General features: G+C 40.6%; 1 protein-coding gene across 6 annotated transcripts in view; it reads right to left on the bottom strand.

The window, feature by feature from the left end:
• Positions 1–18,166, bottom strand: part of THSD4 (thrombospondin type 1 domain containing 4) — a 262,813-nt gene that overhangs the window by 50,084 nt on the left and 194,563 nt on the right. For all 6 annotated transcript variants that reach the window (XM_054077699.1, XM_054077701.1, XM_009555335.2 and 3 more), the window contains one exon: positions 1,152–1,356. In XM_054077699.1, coding sequence (XP_053933674.1) covers positions 1,152–1,356 — 205 coding nt within the window. The remainder of the gene's footprint in view (positions 1–1,151; positions 1,357–18,166) is intronic.

Raw genomic sequence — 18,166 nt, 5'->3', positions numbered from 1 at the left:
ACAGTGTTGACATTACAGATCAGACTGTTCCCCGTAATAAATCCCCATCTACAGGAAAACGTTTCTGTAGAACCAGTTACAGCTCCAGCAGGAATTAAGGAGAAGAAAGCAGAAAAGAGGAGAGAAGCAATTCATTAATGAGCACTTCCCTCTCTTTCACTTGAGCAGGAGTTGAGGTGCTTACTGGGGGGCAGTGAGATAAAGCACCAGGCAAACAAGAGCAGTGGGATTTCAGCCTTCCAGTACAGCCAGACAGTTCTAGCAATAATTGCACCAAGCTGGTAAGAAAGGCCCCATTTTCACTATTTGCTCTTGGAATTTTTAAGACAGATCTAAGTATGGACTGACAGGTGAAGAGAAATTAAAGGGTTTACAGATCTTAACTGCTTCTTCTCTCTCCAATCCACTCAGAAGTATTGGCTCCAAAACAGAAGCACCAATGGAGGCCAACTAAGGGCTTTGTGACCTGGGAACATGAGACATTACAACAGGGAGAGGCACAGTTCACAAACACACACGACACAGACGATCTGCAGAAATTCCACATCATCTCTAATTTGCAGCATACCAGACAGATCTAGAAATATACCACAAGATGCCATGATGTTAGTAGAAATATTCCAGGATCCTCCGTAGTTCTGAATTAAGGACCTGCTTCAGAATAAACAACTGAATAAAAGAGCTCGTGTTCCGCAGATCCAACCTCAGTATCATTTATGTCAATGCAATTTCCGTAAACTTTCACTTTAAAAGAACTGAAATTCTTAGGCCATCAGGAGATTCCCTCTTCACAAACGAGCATGCCGCTTAGCTGGATTCCTGACTACTCAGAGAAGGTTAACGGTGTGGGAAGTGTAATCACCACAGTGGAACTAAGTAGCAGTAAAGCCAAAACCCAAGTGGGACAGACAGGGAAATAGGCAGTAACAGGTCTGTGGTGTTTGTCACACGAGATCAAGCCAGAATTATAAACTGCCAGTTAGTTCTAATCAAAATGCCTGTTCAACGATTTTTTTTTTCCCCTCTCTTCTTCTCTCTTGTTCCTGACATCTACTTCATATTCACGCTGTTTAGAAGGCCTTTCCTGGCATAACCTCCACCCAGTTACAGTAGCGCGCAAAGAACGCTTTATTCACCCAGATGCAACTTACCCAAATAGTTGTTGCTCTTTGACATCTCAGTAATGTTGATTTTAGTAGCTCCTTCGGGAATTTCCACTATCTTGTGGTAGCCGAGATTTGTTAGCGTGTGTTTGAAAACTCCAGACACAACCTTGCAAGCAGTGTTGTCCCCTCCGCATATCCCACACTTGTCGATCACTTTGTCTGAACCCAGGTAGTCATCACAGCCAATGCTCTGCAAAATAAAACAAGATTTCTTTCTCCAAGATCTTACAACTGCAGACTTCGGGAGAACAACTGACGACAGCAAAACTTCTCACAGAACATTCAATCTTGAAAAGATTTTGTGAACGAGCATTTCAGCAATTTCTTCCCTTTTTCGTCTGTATGCGAAAAGGCAATAAAACACAGAGGGTTCACAGACGCGGGGACTCCAAGTTAGCCAGGGGGTTTTTACAACCTGTTATCACAAAGCAAGAGCACACTGAACAACACTAATTCACCGGTCACTGCTGAGTAGACCTTCCTCAGCTGAAAGAAACCCATCTTCTAACAACATAGTTTCCTGTAGCTGCGGTCAGAAAAGAGGTGAGGAGACGTGATTTTGTTATGATCCAAAATGGACTTTTTACAAAAGCAGAACTACTTTATATATATAATTTCATCTACATTTCCTCTAAAATTGAGCACTGAGTCTCACCAGGAGAGTTCTCTAAAAGAAGTCTTTACACCGTGTCTGGACGGTTACACAGCGATCCTCCTGTTCAAAGAGTCGAAATCCTTCAGCCCACGCAGTAACCCCCACTTGCACAGGAGAGTTTAAACAAACCAACACCCAAATAATTTAAAATAACGTAAAACAAGTAATTATTCAGATAAGAATGAAACACTACAGGAGGCAGCAGAACAGCGGCCTATCACTTATTTATGAAAGGTAGTAATTTGATGGAAAATGTTAAAAATAAACAACAGAGTATCGTTTTAGTATTTCAGATTGTCAAAAAACTTGTAAATTCTTGCAAAATGCTTGCAAGATGGCTGTTACATGGACTTCCCAGGAAGAAAACATCCAAGTAAGAGGATAAAGAAAAAGCATTTTTTGATACCGCAACTTACAACACAGGGAGTGTCTTGAGCCTTGGCATCACTGGATTTCTTTCCTATTCCCAATATTAACTCTTGGCCCTTGCTGTGAAAAATGTTCTAAACTGCAAGCCAGAATCTGCTTAGTTCCAATACAAATATTTAACACCCAACATCTTTTTTATGACTATCCAAGAAACACAGATAAAACCATCTAACTTATCACTGCCAGGATTACACGGAGCTTGACAAGGACACCTGATCGTGGTCATGAATTAAGAGAACGAAGAAGATTCCTGAGCACCCTGTTTTTCGTGGTGGGATAGCCTGATAACTACGTATCTGTTCCATCCTATCACATTTAGTATGAGCAGATTGGTGCGCGATTTCAAAGAGATTCTGGATTCAAACAGAAACCCTTGGTTTACTACCTTACATTTGCATTGCTTGGTGGAAATACTAGAATCACGTATGAATTCAATTTTTGTGTTCTGCCTCAAAATGCATTTTATTGCTATCAAAGTAACGCATCCACTTAAATACAGGAATCACAAGTGTCAGTAGAACAAAAGTCACACAACATGATTCCAGACCTGCTAAAACAACCTGAAAAACATGAGTGATTTAAATTTAAGACAGCTGTGCCCAATGACTGATTCATCTCTGTCCTGGTCCTCCTTGAAGGATATTTTGCAGAGCCTTCACTTTCTCTACCACATATTTTTTGGATGGAAATGTAATGGTATTTAGCATCAGCCTATGTTATACCATGACTTTCAGGAAATCTCTACTGCCAGGAAGTTGTTCTGTGAAAGGAATCCCTTCAAGTCTGAGGTATTAGTCAGTATGAATTCCCAGCATAAATCTTTAATGGTGTCCTCCGTCACTGCCGAGTCCCACATAGGTTAATCCTTTTTTTTTGCCTCTTAGCAAATAAGTGAGAATAGAGAAAAGTGTGTTTTATTCATTGAGACCATCACACAGAACTGTGGGTCAGTTTGAACAGAACTACTTTTCACAGGAGAAACACAACCAATCGAATGGGATTCCTCCTTGGGGAATAAATATCAAACCTGTTTTAAGCTCACATGTCATTCTTAGTCAAATGCAGACTGACAAAACGTTGGCTGGCTGTACTACTCAGAATCCTTCCCATGTAGGGTAAAAGCAGCCTCTACCACAAATAGTGCCTGTAATGTTTCAATGTTCTTTCACAGAAAAGACCGAGAAAGATACAAAGAATGAATTACAGGGGACAAGGACCTAATAATCTGAAACCAGCAACTGACAATGAGGAAACAGCAACAGAACCACAAGTGCATAAATAAGATATATACAAAGACAATAAATCAATAACATAAGATAACCAAGATAAATACCACAAATAGTAAGATAAATAAATGATATCTATTATGCAGAGTCCACTCATGTGTGTTTGACCCCACACAGCAGGCGTTTAACAACAAATGGCAATTTTGCAAGGAAAAATTAAAAACCGTTACTGGGGCATCTACTGAGCTTCCATGGAAATGATGTGCTTCAAAGACGAACGTAGCATAGGGTTCAGCAGAAAAGGCCGATTGTAGCTAATACGTTCAGGAAACTCTGACATTTGCTTGACACGGCTCAGGCAGGCACATAAAATTTGCTGGGTACTCTCTAATATTTCCAGAACACGGCAAGCCTGTCCCCCGCGTGTTCTATGGGAAACTCCCTTCCTAACTGTATAAAGCACAGATTTCTAGCACTGACAGTCACGACATATTGAATCAGACACATGTTACTGGTCCAGGACTCAATACTTGGATATCCCGGGCCTTGGTCCAGAGTAATTTGGGGAGGATGAAAGCAACACCTTTCTGGCAATCTGATTCTGTTTTCTCTCTGCTTTTAAACAGCTGCTTGAAGTTGTGCAGAAATTTGGAATGGTAGTCATCCGTGTAGAACTAGGCTGGTAAACAGAATTCACACAAGTTAATAAAAAATGGAGATGCCGTACAATTGCACTGAACCAATAATTCAGCATTTCTTCTTTTTTCTTTCTTTCTTTTTCTTGCTATGACCATAAATTCAAGCAGCACCACCTTGCTACCTGGCTAACAGACATCCATATAAAAATATAACCCAACTTCTAACTTCTCTCAGGATGTGGTATTCATTACATTTAAGCACATATGCACACACCGAAGATAAATCCCCTTATCACATTGCCTAATGCACGGTGATACATCAGCAAGGAAAAAATGTGTTTAGGAAATAAGTGATTCAGATTGGAATTTACTGTGAAGTGTTCTTCCCAATATTTGCTGTGGAAAAATGAGTAAGTCTTAACTATGTCAACAGACATAAAGATCAGAAGTTTTGCAAGATAAGCAGATAGGTCTGAAATCTCCGATAGTCTCCTGTATAACTCTGGAAGGTTGAGGTGTAAAGTGGGTGCCAATACATTAACACTCAACTGAAGAGCCCAGTAAACTCTCACAATAGTGAAAGGCACCCTTGGGGATGAAGAATTCACAGTTGTTTTTCATCAAGTGATAACACACTTAAGGAATCCACAAGCAGGTATCACTTTTTGAGCCATGTCACACGGAACATTTCTAATACGAATGCAGACATAGTAGGAGTGGGAATAGGAGATGAATGAGAAGACAAAGGAAAATGCATTCTGCCCACTGAAAGGATTTTGAGCAGAGCTGCTGCAAGATGTTCCTACGTTATCAATAAGAGGAGATCTAGAAACCATCTGTCCCTTAAAACATCTCCTTCCAAAGTGTTTCTTAGAAGAGAAAGACTTGCACTCTATGCAAAAACAGCAATACAGAAGATGTCAAGTAGTGGAAGAAACTCCTCTACTAAGTTCCAAGTCACTATGAAAGGTGCTGTTCAAGAATTAGGGCCAACTGTATGCCAAAATTAATTTAAATAAAAACCTTTGAGAGAAACAAGGGACAATCTGGATGAAATATTCAGTGGTGGACTTAATAGGGATTTAAGACTATGTATACAACAGAATGGAGCTGGTGCCAGGCATCTGAAAACATGAAATGCTGATCCTTGAAATGGAAAACAGATGTTACAATTCCAGTACTAAATGATTCTACTAAAAATTGCAGTCTATGTGGTAGAGCAGCATAAATAATCAACATAACAATAATCTGCTTCTGTTGCTTTAGCTGCATTGTATTATTAGGCAGGAAAGCCACAGTTGTGAGTTGCAGTATAATCAGCAGCATTAACTTTAAAAAATAGTTATACTGACAGAGAGTTAGTTAAAAATTGTAATGCACAAGTAATTTGGAGCCCAGGCATCTATGGGACTGGACGGCAGAAGAAGCAAATGTTTACTGGAAGTCATACGTATGTAGAAGTCAAAAATTCTGCAAACGTGCTCAGGGACAGTTACAGAGGTGTCAGAGCTGATCCGACTGCTAAAGAAATGTTAAGCACAGTGATGCGAGAAGAGCGATTCAGCAAGGGGCACGGCTAAAACACCACTAAAAGCAAGCGGGTAGCAGAAGAACACCTGGCTGCTAGTAGAAGGCTTGCCTTAACACTCTAGCAATAAATTCTAGTTTACAAACTGGTGAGGCTACTGCTAATTGAGTTTTCTGTGCTACTGTCCTATGAAATAGAGCTTCATGGGAGCCACTGCATTTGCTGTTCTGCTTGAGCAATACTACGTCTCCCCCTACTTGGTATCACTGATTTTGCCACCAAAAAACATGTATTCTTTCACCTGCTCTGAGGAATAAATAGAAGCATTGAGATTAACTATTAGCACTGTGTGTGATTTCTGGTAGTTAGCTACAAGATGCTTTTAATTGTAAGTTACTGTTTCTCCTCTCCATGTTCTGAAAAACTTGGTACGTGAGTCTTATTGCGTGGTATAACGTAACAGTACCAGAACTAGTCATACCTCCTTTCTCAGACTTCTGGTTATCCTTCCAAACCAGATCAACATCCTTTGATAGTGAATTCAACAAAAATAATTAAATACCAAGATGTCTAAAACTATATTTGCTAGCTGATAGTATCTTTTCAGTAGTCTGACCTGCAGTTAAAATATTTACCTTTATTCCCTTCCAAAAAATATCAAATTATTCATAAACTTATTTTGAATATGTTAGGATTTAAGCTGTTTAATGCCATGTAGCTTCTCCAGAGAAACCGGATCACATGAATTATTAAATGTTATACTGACAGGAAATACTTTATAAAAAATCCTGGATCTAATGCTAAGGATTAATTATTTGCTGCATTTAGGGAACCAGAAAAGGAAGATCCTCCAAATCTCACATTAGCTGATTAAAGTCTCTTTGCCTTGTATGTATCCAGGTACCTGAGTGGAAATTAGTAAAAACACTCTGCAGTTTAGATGAGAAAAATACATCAGGGTAAGAAAATCTGCATATTCACCCCAAACTACCCCAGCAGATGGGTAATCTCAGAAGCATTACCAACACACGGAGTGATGAACTCGGCACACATAGCCTGTCACATTATTTTGTGTTGAAAGCAGAAAGAGATTTAAAACAAAAAAGACATCCCGTAAGTACGTCTAGAGGTTTCTTTTAACACTTAGCTCTCTTCCTCTGTGCCCCAGTTTCATCTGTATTGTCAGCGGCTATAAAATGAAGCAGATTAGTCTTACAATAATGCATTATTTAAATCTGGAAAGAGATAGAGAATGGTAACCGTGCAGCACACAGAGCATGAGATTCAAGCGGAACTGTTGCTGACGCAGTCTGCCACCTCGGAACGAGAAGGCAGGGTGGTTAGACCCACACAGTAAGGGCGAGCAAGCAGCAGCACAGGTTATGCGGTTTCCCCAGAAGGTAAAATACACTTTTCATAGGTACCTTACAAGGCCTTTAAATTAACCAGCAAGGATTAAGATCCTAACCAGCATATACGACCCCAGAGAAATTCAAAAGAGGGCACATACTCTCCTAACAGTGACCGCAAGAAATAAAGTAGACTGCCCACATTCTGAAACCTTTAACAGAGACTTCATACAGTATTTTAAAATTCTACCAGATAGAGATTTGAGGGGTTTGATGTAGGAATACCAGCTGATAAAACATAAATCTAGTACTATCATATGTCACCCACCTGGTATTATCAAATATGCCTGTACTCTTCATCCATATAAGCAATAGATGTGAATACACAAAATGTGTACAAAATACACCAACCAGAGCTATAAGTCTGCCCCCAAATGACCCTTATCCTGTCACACCTGCACTACAGGCTACAGAGCCTGGCTTCCTTCCTTCCCAAGAGGAGGCACTGACCCATAACAGAGCAGCAGTGAGACACCTGATGATTTCTGCAGCTGCAGTTTATTGAGCAGACACCGTTGGTTGTTATTGTGGAGGAGGTCGTGCCCTACAAACAGCACGAGAACAGTAAATCCAACTTCACTTCAGTATTTGACATGAGATTCTCGGTTCTCCCTCTTCTCTTCTCTTCTCTTCTCTTCTCTTCTCTTCTCTTCTCTTCTCTTCTCTTCTCTTCTCTTCTCTTCTCTTCTCTTCTCTTCTCTTCTCTTCTCTTCTCTTCTCTTCTCTTCTCTTCTCTTCTCTTCTCTTCTCTTCTCTTCTCTTCTCTTCTCTTCTCTTCTCTTCTCTTCTCTTCTCTTCTCTTCTCTTCTCTTCTCTTCTCTTCTCTTCTCTTCTCTTCTCTTCTCTTCTCTTCTCTTCTCTTCTCCTAAAAACTATTTTCCTTTCCTTCTCCTAGATGGTCTATAGGTTTATTTTCACTAGCACAGTACAAGAAGCCTGGAGTACCTCATAGCTCTTGGTCTCCTATAATTACATTCTATCAAATGAAGCACGCAGAGTAGACTATACACTGTTGAATAACAATTTTCTCACAGAATCAGGCTCTGAATTAGTACTACACTATCTTCTCAGGTTCTGTCGGCTGCATGGCACTATACAACAATTTAGTGCTTCACTTGCCACTTCCTTAAGTTAGAATATGTGAGCGAAACTGAAGTTCTAGTGATCCATAGCAGGATCAGTTGAAGCTGCTTATTCAGAGTTTTCCCGTCTCGGTTTTCCCCTGGAGCAAGACCTCCAAGGTCCCCAGACATCTGCCCAACTCAAGTTCGTAGAAGAAAATGTTTCTAGACTTACTTAATCCCTCCTATCAAAATAAATAAAATAAACTATGGCATCTCTGAGAACAATGGGGAGGTGGGGGGAACAATACGAATGTTTTTAAACTTAGTTCCATTTGCCTTTTTCCCTAAACATTTTCCTGAATGCGTTTACCAAAAAAATGCTTATTCAAACACAACTAAATCATTCCCCAAATCTATGACCTACCTAAAGCTGAAAGTCAAGAAAGATGTCATAATCAGCTAGAAATACTGTAACAATTTAACAGAAAAAAAGGAAAAAGCTAAGAATTAATAGATAAACAAAGGGAATATTATAGCTACTTAGGATAAAGTTGAAAGATGATAAAAGCATGTAAACAATACAACAAATCTTCCATAATTCTTAGTATTTTCTACCAAATGCTGGAGCTTTACCTTTTTAACTAACCCCTGCTCTACATTGTCCATGGGTCAGCTGTTAAGAGAACCACCTTTGACCTTCTTTCACGCCCATTTTAATAAACACCTTCCTATATTACAGCCAAATTTCTAAGGCAGACTGAGCCTTTCTTGCCACGTCAGACGTCTTCTCCATATACAGTCTGGGGGTTTCATTCCCAAACCTTTCAAACGGAAATGGGAAGACATTATCTTAATAATTCAGCCAGTAAGGAAACGGGGACAACTGACCTCGTCCACCAGAACTTTAGTGTTGCCCCTGGGACACTTGGTGAGGTAACTGCACAAAACACGGATCAGGCCCCCAGCAGCGGCGATGCCAACTCAGAGACTTCTTCACTGACCAGGAATATAAGTGGAGTTTTATAAAAACAACCCTGCTCTATGCTTTTGTAACCATTTCATTAAAAAACAAGTTATCTGTAAGAGAAATCAGCCTCTGGTTTGTGACAACGTACAAAGCACTGCATCAGCAAGCCAAGGAAGAGATTTTGTGTCCTGGAACTTTCATACTGGTTATGGGCTAAGCATAGCCTGGGGGTGAGCAGGAATTTGCGACTGCATGCGCACAAGCAGCTGGAACGGTTAGCAGCTACACAGCACACAGACAAACCGCACGGTATTTGCTTCTAGGACACAGGCCTGAATTCGAGTTGGCTACAGGAGAAGCTCCAAGATCCTCAAGAGACACTTTAAGGATAAGCAGCAGATATTTAATATACCTTGAATCTGACAGTACCAGCTCTAAGTTATTAAAATGTCTGAGTCAGGGCTTGCGGTCACAGGCGTCGTTGTACCCAGGTGTTGGAGACAAGACGTTCCCCCAATCCCTGTAAAACTTGGCAGAGCTGACTCCCCCAGCACGGTGACAGGTCACAGCACCACGTCCCGCGGCAGAGACACGGGGAACACCAGGATGTCTGACGAAAAGCCTACAACCCACACGTACAGATGCAGACCATAAGGCCACCTTCTGGAAACCATGGTTATCATCACCCGCAACAAAGTCCCAAACAATACATGGATGATGACTGAGCTGCTCAAGAGCCACACATTAGTTACCCATGGACACAGCCAGGAGAAGGCGTTCATAAGCAGCCACCTTTTCAGATTGTTTTCAAATCTGGAAGGATAAAATTGCTTGAACATCCTGCAGTCACACCAGAGGTCTGCGGGAGAACCCCAAACTCTTTCCAGACTTTAAGTCCCAGACCGTATCTCCATTATACTCCTATTTTTACTACATTTTCTGTATCCAAACTTAAAGCTACTACTGACGTGTCACTCCTCAAGAAAATTGTTTTGCAAGTGGAACCAAGTAGGAAACTGTTGATGCAGAAACCAGGAGAAAAGTCTCGTTTTCCCTAGCACTGTAGCTCCAACACAGCTACGGGAATCTGAGACTAATTTCTTTCTGGTTTATGCATCAACTGAATTATTAACTAGACTCCAATTGTAGAACAATGACCTTTAGGGATGACACTTCAACAGCAGCTTAATTGTGTTTCTATCGCTTTTCTAATAACTTGCATTTTCTGCTTCTACAATGAGCAACATAAATTTCTCTACTACAACTTGCAGAGAAAACACTGACAAACACTTTTCAGGAAGCTCGACCTCCAGTATTGAAACTTCAGAATATGCTATATCAATTTCAAATAATTCCATTGAAATCTTCACAGCTGAAAGAGGCCTTCAGAGAAACAGTCACCTGTCATCCAAAGAGACTGTCCTCTCGGCTCTCTCCATCCTGAGAACGTACCATTCCATACTTCTAGTATTATCCTTTTCCTGTGCTATAAGCAACACCTTGTCTCTCACTGCCATTGGGGCCAGAACCGATTCAATCTTCGCTATTCCTTTCTTCTACCATTATCACCTCCCTCCTGATGCCGCTCCTTTATAAACTACTCACATTCTTGAAAGCAATAAGGACTCAACAGTGTTTTTTAGTTTTCTTTTGTCTGCTAACATATGCTTCATTTCAAACGGACCCAGAACACAGGCTGATCTAGTTACCACAGCTTAGTAATGTTTTTGAACAAGTAGAGGGTCGTTCAAATTGACTGCAAATGGTCAGAGGTGGCTGAGGTAAAGGGGAGGAGGACAAAGAGGAAAAATGTAAAAGAGAGCCCAGCTACCAGCTAAGTAAACTGCAGTTTCTTCTTTGTGAATGTAATTCTCCTGATATTTGCTCAACTTAATGTACTGATGACGCAAATGCTGCTGGGTATTTTTTGGCTTTGTTTTAATTCCTCACCTTAATGGTCGAACAGATCATTGGAACCATTTATTAATAACCAAAGTTATTTACTTTTCCTAAACATACAATTTGTTTCCTCTGTGCATTTTTTTCATGTTGGGCAGGGCATTTATTGTCTCGTTAAATCCTCACTTTCATTTGTACTTAACAGCATTTTGATATTACATAGAGGTGCTGTATTTTTTTTTTTATCAACAGTTATTTGGAAAACCACAACAGAGGAAATTAAAATGACTGAATTCACCTATACTTTGCAGTGTCCACTGTTGCACCATTCTAACAACATATTCCACAAAGCTTTTATTGTATTGCTATGATCGAGTTATATTTATTGACTTTGGGAAATAACCAGCTTTTCTGTTCTCTCACACCTACGAGCTTGTTGGCTCGTTTAAACAGATAGCTCTGCTTTACACAAAGGCTAAATCCTGAAATGCTCTCATGCGATTCTGAAATTCCACCTCTCCGACCTACCTGAAGCAGCAGAGCCGCGCGCCTTTCCCGAGGCAGCTGGACTGTCCTTCAGAATGTAGAAGCCTTTGCGCAGGAGCATAACTGAACTAAGAGCGCTTAAAAGAAAAATGTGTATACAGGTAAAATAGTATGAACTGCTGACAATTAAAAATTACATGTGCTGCTTCATGACATTGCATGAATTATTGTTTACTCCTCAAATTTCATCTCAAGTTAAGCAAAGCTCAAGGCCACCAGGACAACTACAAGAAGCTAGATGATATGAAGAAAAAAATTCTAACCCTATCACCAATGGCCTTTTATACTCAGTGGTTGATTCACAGATACCTTAATTTCTTTGACACATTCCCCACTGGAAATTATTGCCCCTGTAGCCAGAACCAGATGATTTATTTCATGTATTGCAATTTACCTAACAGGTTTACCCACCTCAATGCTGAATTCGCACCTGGAAACACTGTTAGCAGCTTTTTAGTGTATAAATGGTTGCCTATAACATGCAGCAGTGTTTTCTTTCCTGTCTGTCACATAGGCTTCAAGCTAAAGCTACAAATATTGGCCTTTCTGGGAGTTCTCTTACGCACTAGTTCCCTCATTAATATCCTGCCTCCAAAGCTTTTAAGACCCATGCCAGCGTCGCTGTCTCAGAGGCTGGCTGTGCTTTCCCCCAGTGAATCAGAGAAGCTTTCACATGTGCTTCTGTACCCCCCTGATTCTGACCCCCGTCCTGACCCGCTGGCTCAGCTTTCAGCCGGCAGCAGACCCGCTCTACTGGCCCTGAACTGCACTCACGCACCCTCTTGGGTAAGGGCACCGTCCCCTGCTTTGCCGTCATTCTCGGCTCCAGGGTTCATCACGCCCTCGCTGCTCCCGACGCTGCAGACAAGACTGACCAAATTGGTGTTTCTTTCTCCTCTGGGTGTCAAACTGCCCCAATATTCCACGTTCCAGTCAAAGGAAAAAGAGATCTCCTGCTTCGAGCAATGCAGTTTGCTTACTGAATGGAAAAAAAAGAAACCCCAAATAAGCACATTGATATTCCGTAGATAACTCTGAATCGAAGTAAGCAGAAAATGCACAACGAACTTCTCCCATAATCTGGGGGAGTTTGCGCTGTGCACACGTTACGTAGATTTTACTGTAAGTCATGATGTAACACTGGAACCATCAGCAGTTCAAAACGCAGACAGGCGTGAAGCTCTCAGTAAAGTGTGGTAGAAAGAAAATAAATGTAGAGTATATCTGTTCCTGCATGCTCCTACATTCTTTTTAAAGTTAAGGGGAAAGGCTGTTTTTCCTTAATCTTGATATGTTAAAAGATTTGACAAGAAATTATCCTGGCACGGTTTTAAATTGGTAACCAGAAGGCGGCATTGCTCGGCACTATGGGGAACAAAGGCGTGGGACCCTCGCAAGCACGGGGCAGCTCCCTGATGACCACCACAGGGAATCTGAAGAGAACCCAGAGCGTGGGGATCTGAGAACAAGGCAAACATACTGAGTAGAGGACCTGAGTTTCTGCAAATTACAGCCCAGAGTAAGTTCTATATATCATGTAACAGATTGCCACGGGAACCAGATCTGTGATCCACACAAGCTGCCGCTCAGGATCTGAGAGTGACCAAGGCTGTGTCGGGAAGAACTGCAACAATCAGGAAGCTGTAAGGCTCCACAGTAGAGTGTGACTTCATCCACAGCTGCTGGAGCCAATGGTGATCTCTTCTTGGACTCCAGAGATTGCTTACAGAACACCCATAGACTAATTAAGAGGTAAAGTCTCAGAATATCAATTAACAATACTGAAAAATTCAATACACTGAAATCCTCCAATCCTCAAAGAAAACATAACTAATTCCTATCACAGAACTAAATTAGTAAAGTTTTAATAGCGATAGTAATCCTACCTCATCAATTTGTGTCCTTCTAACAAGATACCAGATTAATAATGTTGTCCACAAGGTGGCACCTACAATCCTTGTGAAATCAAAACGTAGGAGGTCCATGCAAAAAAGAGAAGACAATTTCTTACACCTAAGCACAAAGTCTGTATTGCTCTTCTTCTGAAATCAGCCTCTACTAATGAGTAGCATGAGTAACAATTATTGCTGTTCTGTTATTGGTAAGATGGTCTTAGAATTTATCAGTCAATTAGAAGATTTTTGTTTGTTTGTTTGTTTGGGAGGTATTTTAATCTGTAATAAAATATTATACAAAACTGGAATGAAGGAGAAACTCTTGAAATTACTACCCCTGCATCATCTGCTCTCCTTGTCTGGAGACCAGGTGGACTTCATTTATCAATCATAAATAAATATCTTAATCCAAATACTGCTGTCTTTCCTCGGAAGGAATCCTCACTGACTTCAAAGCTGACATCAACTGGAGATTCGCCAAGTCACAGGGGTTGGCCTCTATGGATTTGACAGGGCAGAATTATGTCAATCCTATGGTCTTCACAATCTAATCATTTGTATTTTTGTGTAAAATTAAATCACTTCTGCTGAGCCAGTGGGAATAAGTAGAGAAATATCAAAATTGAACCACATGAAGTTCAAATGCCAAGCCCTGCATCTAGGACAGACAAACTCCATGCGCCAGCAGACGTTGGTGCGCACTGGCTAGGAAGCAGCTCCATAGAGAAGGACTTGGGGTTCCTTGTGAGCAACAAGCTGAGTATGAGCAAGCAGCGTGCCCTTGTAGCAAAGACAGCAAGTACACACAGGGCTGCACGAGCAAGGGGGTACCCAGCGGGTCAAAGAAGGGGATAATGCTCTCTGTTTGAGACTTGTGACATCACAAATGGAATATTGTGCCCAATTCTGGGTTCCCACAACAAGGCGTTTACTTTAAGAATGTTTTGGAGTTCTTTTAAGAGACAGCATTAAAAGCTTCTGAATGCGTCAAAGATAAACCTTTCTTCTCTTCTTTTTCCTCCCGTTTATTTTGCCCAATTCCCTCCTCCACCTTTGCCTCCTCCAAAAAAAGAATAGTGAAAATACCATGAAATGATACAAAAAAAGTGAAACCACAAAAAAAGATTGTTTATCAAGACAGAACAACATCAGTTATCAACTGATTCCACAGACATCTTGTAAGATGAACTGCACTACTTCCTTTTCATATTTTCTGTTGAAAATCTCACCATCAACTAGCAATGGTTCTTTCCTATCTCTTACTAATTCCAGTTATATCTCTCTTAGCTTTAAGAGACATCATTGTAGAATAGGCAGTAAACTTGATTAAAACTGGCTAGATGTAGGCATCTACTTTATACCGTCAAGAATTAATGTTTCATTTATGCATTACTATTAAAGCCACATCATCTTTAAACTAAAACAAACATAAAGCAAAGATCCTTTCTTTCAATACCAGGTTTCTTTTTCTAAAGAAAGCCTTGATCATCTTTTTTCAGAGCCAAATTTGTATCACAGACACCTCACAGAAATGAGAAAAATACTTCAAAACAATAAACTTAAAAGTTTTAACTGGTAAGAAAGGCCAAGGATGCTTGGCAAGAACAGCCCATTGCTCATTTTCTCCAGATGAATATTTATGTTTAAGAACTCCTTTTATAACCAAGCAACACCATAAATAATAAAGTTGCTGGGTTTCCCCCCTAAGTAATGGCTATGCAACTAAAAAGCTGAGAAAGAAAATTACTAACTTCAAAGTACGCATCTTTATATCCCTAGTCCCACTTGATTCACTAAAAGCTCCAGCTTCCAGAAGTTTATATTAATATAAACTGAGCTGCTTTATTTCACCTCAGGTTCTACCCCGCAGAAGATCTATACCCTCCCTTCATTTGCACTGGCGACTTCACGTTTGTGCGTTCTGTTTAGAATGGCTCAAATTCACAGCAAGTAGTGAACATACCTTTACAAACACCCAAACACACACAAATCAAAGACATAAAACAGAAAAAGGAATGAGGAGCAGTAAGGTTAGTTAATTAAAAAGCAAACCCAAACATTAGAACATATATTTGACACAGAGTCACAACCCCTGTTCGAGCAATGTGAATCTTCTAAATTTCTCACTGTGATGAAAAAACATTTGATGCACAATACTGAGGAGAGATCGTTAAAAAACAATTCTTGCATACAAATGATGATCTCTTTTCTCGGATCAGTCACATTAACCCAAGGAAAAACTGTAGTGTAAAATTTAACTTAAATGTTGGTAAAAGATCTTAACAGAATTCTACACCAGAATGGGAACTTAGCTACACCAATGAGGCCAAGTTTAAGGGCACGCCCACGGGTCAGAGAAATCCCAAGCACAAACACAGGATGGGCTCATCCTCTCTCTCCACGCCCTTGTATAAAGTCCCTCCCCAGCTTTCTTGCAGACCCCCTTCAGGTACTGGAAAGCTGCGTACTTCAGCAGAAACAAAACAAGCAGGGTGTTCAACAGTGAGGAACCACCGCTAAGCTCGCAGAGTAAGAGGTACCTTCAGAAAACTTCCAAAGGCAGAGCACAACAAAGCCAGCATTGCCTGCTTGCCCTACGCTGGCATCTTGGCCTCTTCAAGGTTACAGCCTAACTCTCATTTGCTTTACAAATCAAAGGAGCAACGCTGAGAATCTACATTCAACCACAGGATAACAAACAGCATTCTAATGGCTCTCACTTGATTTGTGGTTAGCTATAACTATAATTTTTACCCAAACATTTGATCCTACTTTGGCTTTCAAATATTTCCTGCTGTCCACAGACCTAACGCTCACAAATCTTTGATGCCATTTACAGCCCTTCACAAATAGATTGTGGTCACATCCAGATGTCGCCCACTTAATTAATCACAGATTTTCTACCTGCAGAATAGCTGTTTTCATTACCTACCTGGGCTTTATGTTGCGTTTCATTTTGTCAGATAAATTTCAGACAGCAGGAAGAAACAAACTATTCATATTTGACAACCTTAAGAATCCAAATGACATTCATAGGATCTAAATACGCATCAGTTGGATGAAAAAAAAGTTACTCACATAAAGATGTATAAAGACTCTTTCACTAAGACATTCAATGGTTTTTTGCTAGCTAGAGAATTACTCGAGAGAAAGTTTTATTCTTGTCGCAATGGAAAAAGTAAAGCCATCCAGGAAAAGTAATCAAGCGAAAGACGTTCTTAAAGCTATCAGACAGTAACAGCTAATAAAAAGGGATTAAAAATACAAAGCATGCATCTCACACTTACACCTCCAACAGTCAGCAAAACAATTCCTCTCACACTGTTTTTTTTCTAAGGAAGAATACTGTAAACAGGACTTGTGGCCCTATCCCCCACAGAACCCATTTAAGGTGTAAGAAATCAAGCTAATCATCAGCAATTCTGCAGCAATAAGGAAACCGAAACAGACTGTTGCCATGGCCTTATCAAAGCAAAGACAGCTGTTCGACTTCCAGACCTCTACTCTACAAACGGCTTATTAGTTTGTGACTCAGGTGTTTTGAAGGGGTTGTGTTTAAGAGTAAAGGGGATTAAGATACTTCATCATAATATATACATTCCACTGGAAACTGGAAAACATATACTGAAGGTGAGTGCTGGGCTTGTTGGTCTCCTACTTCATTCGATCGCATTCAAACCAGCCAGCAGCACTCCTTTCTGCCTGGGTTAGAAGAAATCCGTCTGGAGCATTCAGGAGCCTCCAGGCACTGAATCCAACCACAAGCTCGTGATCATAAAACAGCAGGAGACCAGTTCCATCATGCCTTGACCCTGGAGCCAGTCTGTTCACGTACAGAGCTGCTGCAAGAGCGCTCAGAAACATGTCTGCGGTTCTGGGGCTTCGGTTTTGTGTCTTCACACTTTCAAACTCCCAACGCTCATTAAGTATGAGAATACTGCGACAGAAAAATACAACTTAAAAGTACCTGAAATGGAAAGTTTGGCTATTTTTTTCATCTGAACATTATATCTGCAACTGGAAGCTCCAAAAAAAGTTGTAATGCTTACTAGGTTCAAATAGTATGTGCATCTCCAGAAGGCACTAACGGCTTTTTCACTTCAGAAAGCTTAAAACCACAAGGACAATAAAGTAGCATTTGTCTGAGACCAGACTAAATCTAATCTGAAATCACATCTAACGAAGCACTCATGTCTGCTTGCACATATTGATCTGCTGCAAATATGTCAAATTAAGTGATACCACAGAATCAGCATTTCTGAAAAGCGAGACGTGGCAGAGCAGCCACCCCACAGCGCAGCAGACACCTCCGAAGTCACAGCCATTTCACAGAGTTCTGTTTGCTCAGAACAGCTATACAGTATCATCCCAATTAACACTCCCTGAAACAACATGGGCGATTTTGCACAAAGACAAATGCCTTCTCTTTTTGAAGAGCCTATATACTAGAGCGAGCTGTAACTTGAGATACTCGAAAAAAATCTTTCAAAATATGTTTGAGTTTGCTTTCCGCTAAACAGAATAAAATGGATTTTATCCTTGCAAGCTCTATTTGACCTTGCAGTACTGAAATACTAGAATTCTGCCTGTTCTACAGAAAACAGCAGCCCTTAAAATGGGGAGTTCATTGCAAATCCCCTGCAAGACAAGTGGAATCTAAACTCTCTGGAGCTTTACACACTCCTGTTGACCAGAATTCAGGAAAGGAGGCTGCGCACTCTGGCTCTGTTACACGAGTTAAGTA

The sequence above is a fragment of the Cuculus canorus genome, chromosome 12 (genome assembly GCF_017976375.1).
Source record: "Cuculus canorus isolate bCucCan1 chromosome 12, bCucCan1.pri, whole genome shotgun sequence".
Taxonomy (NCBI): Eukaryota; Metazoa; Chordata; class Aves; order Cuculiformes; family Cuculidae; genus Cuculus; species Cuculus canorus.
This window is presented reverse-complemented; position numbering and strand designations above follow the sequence as displayed.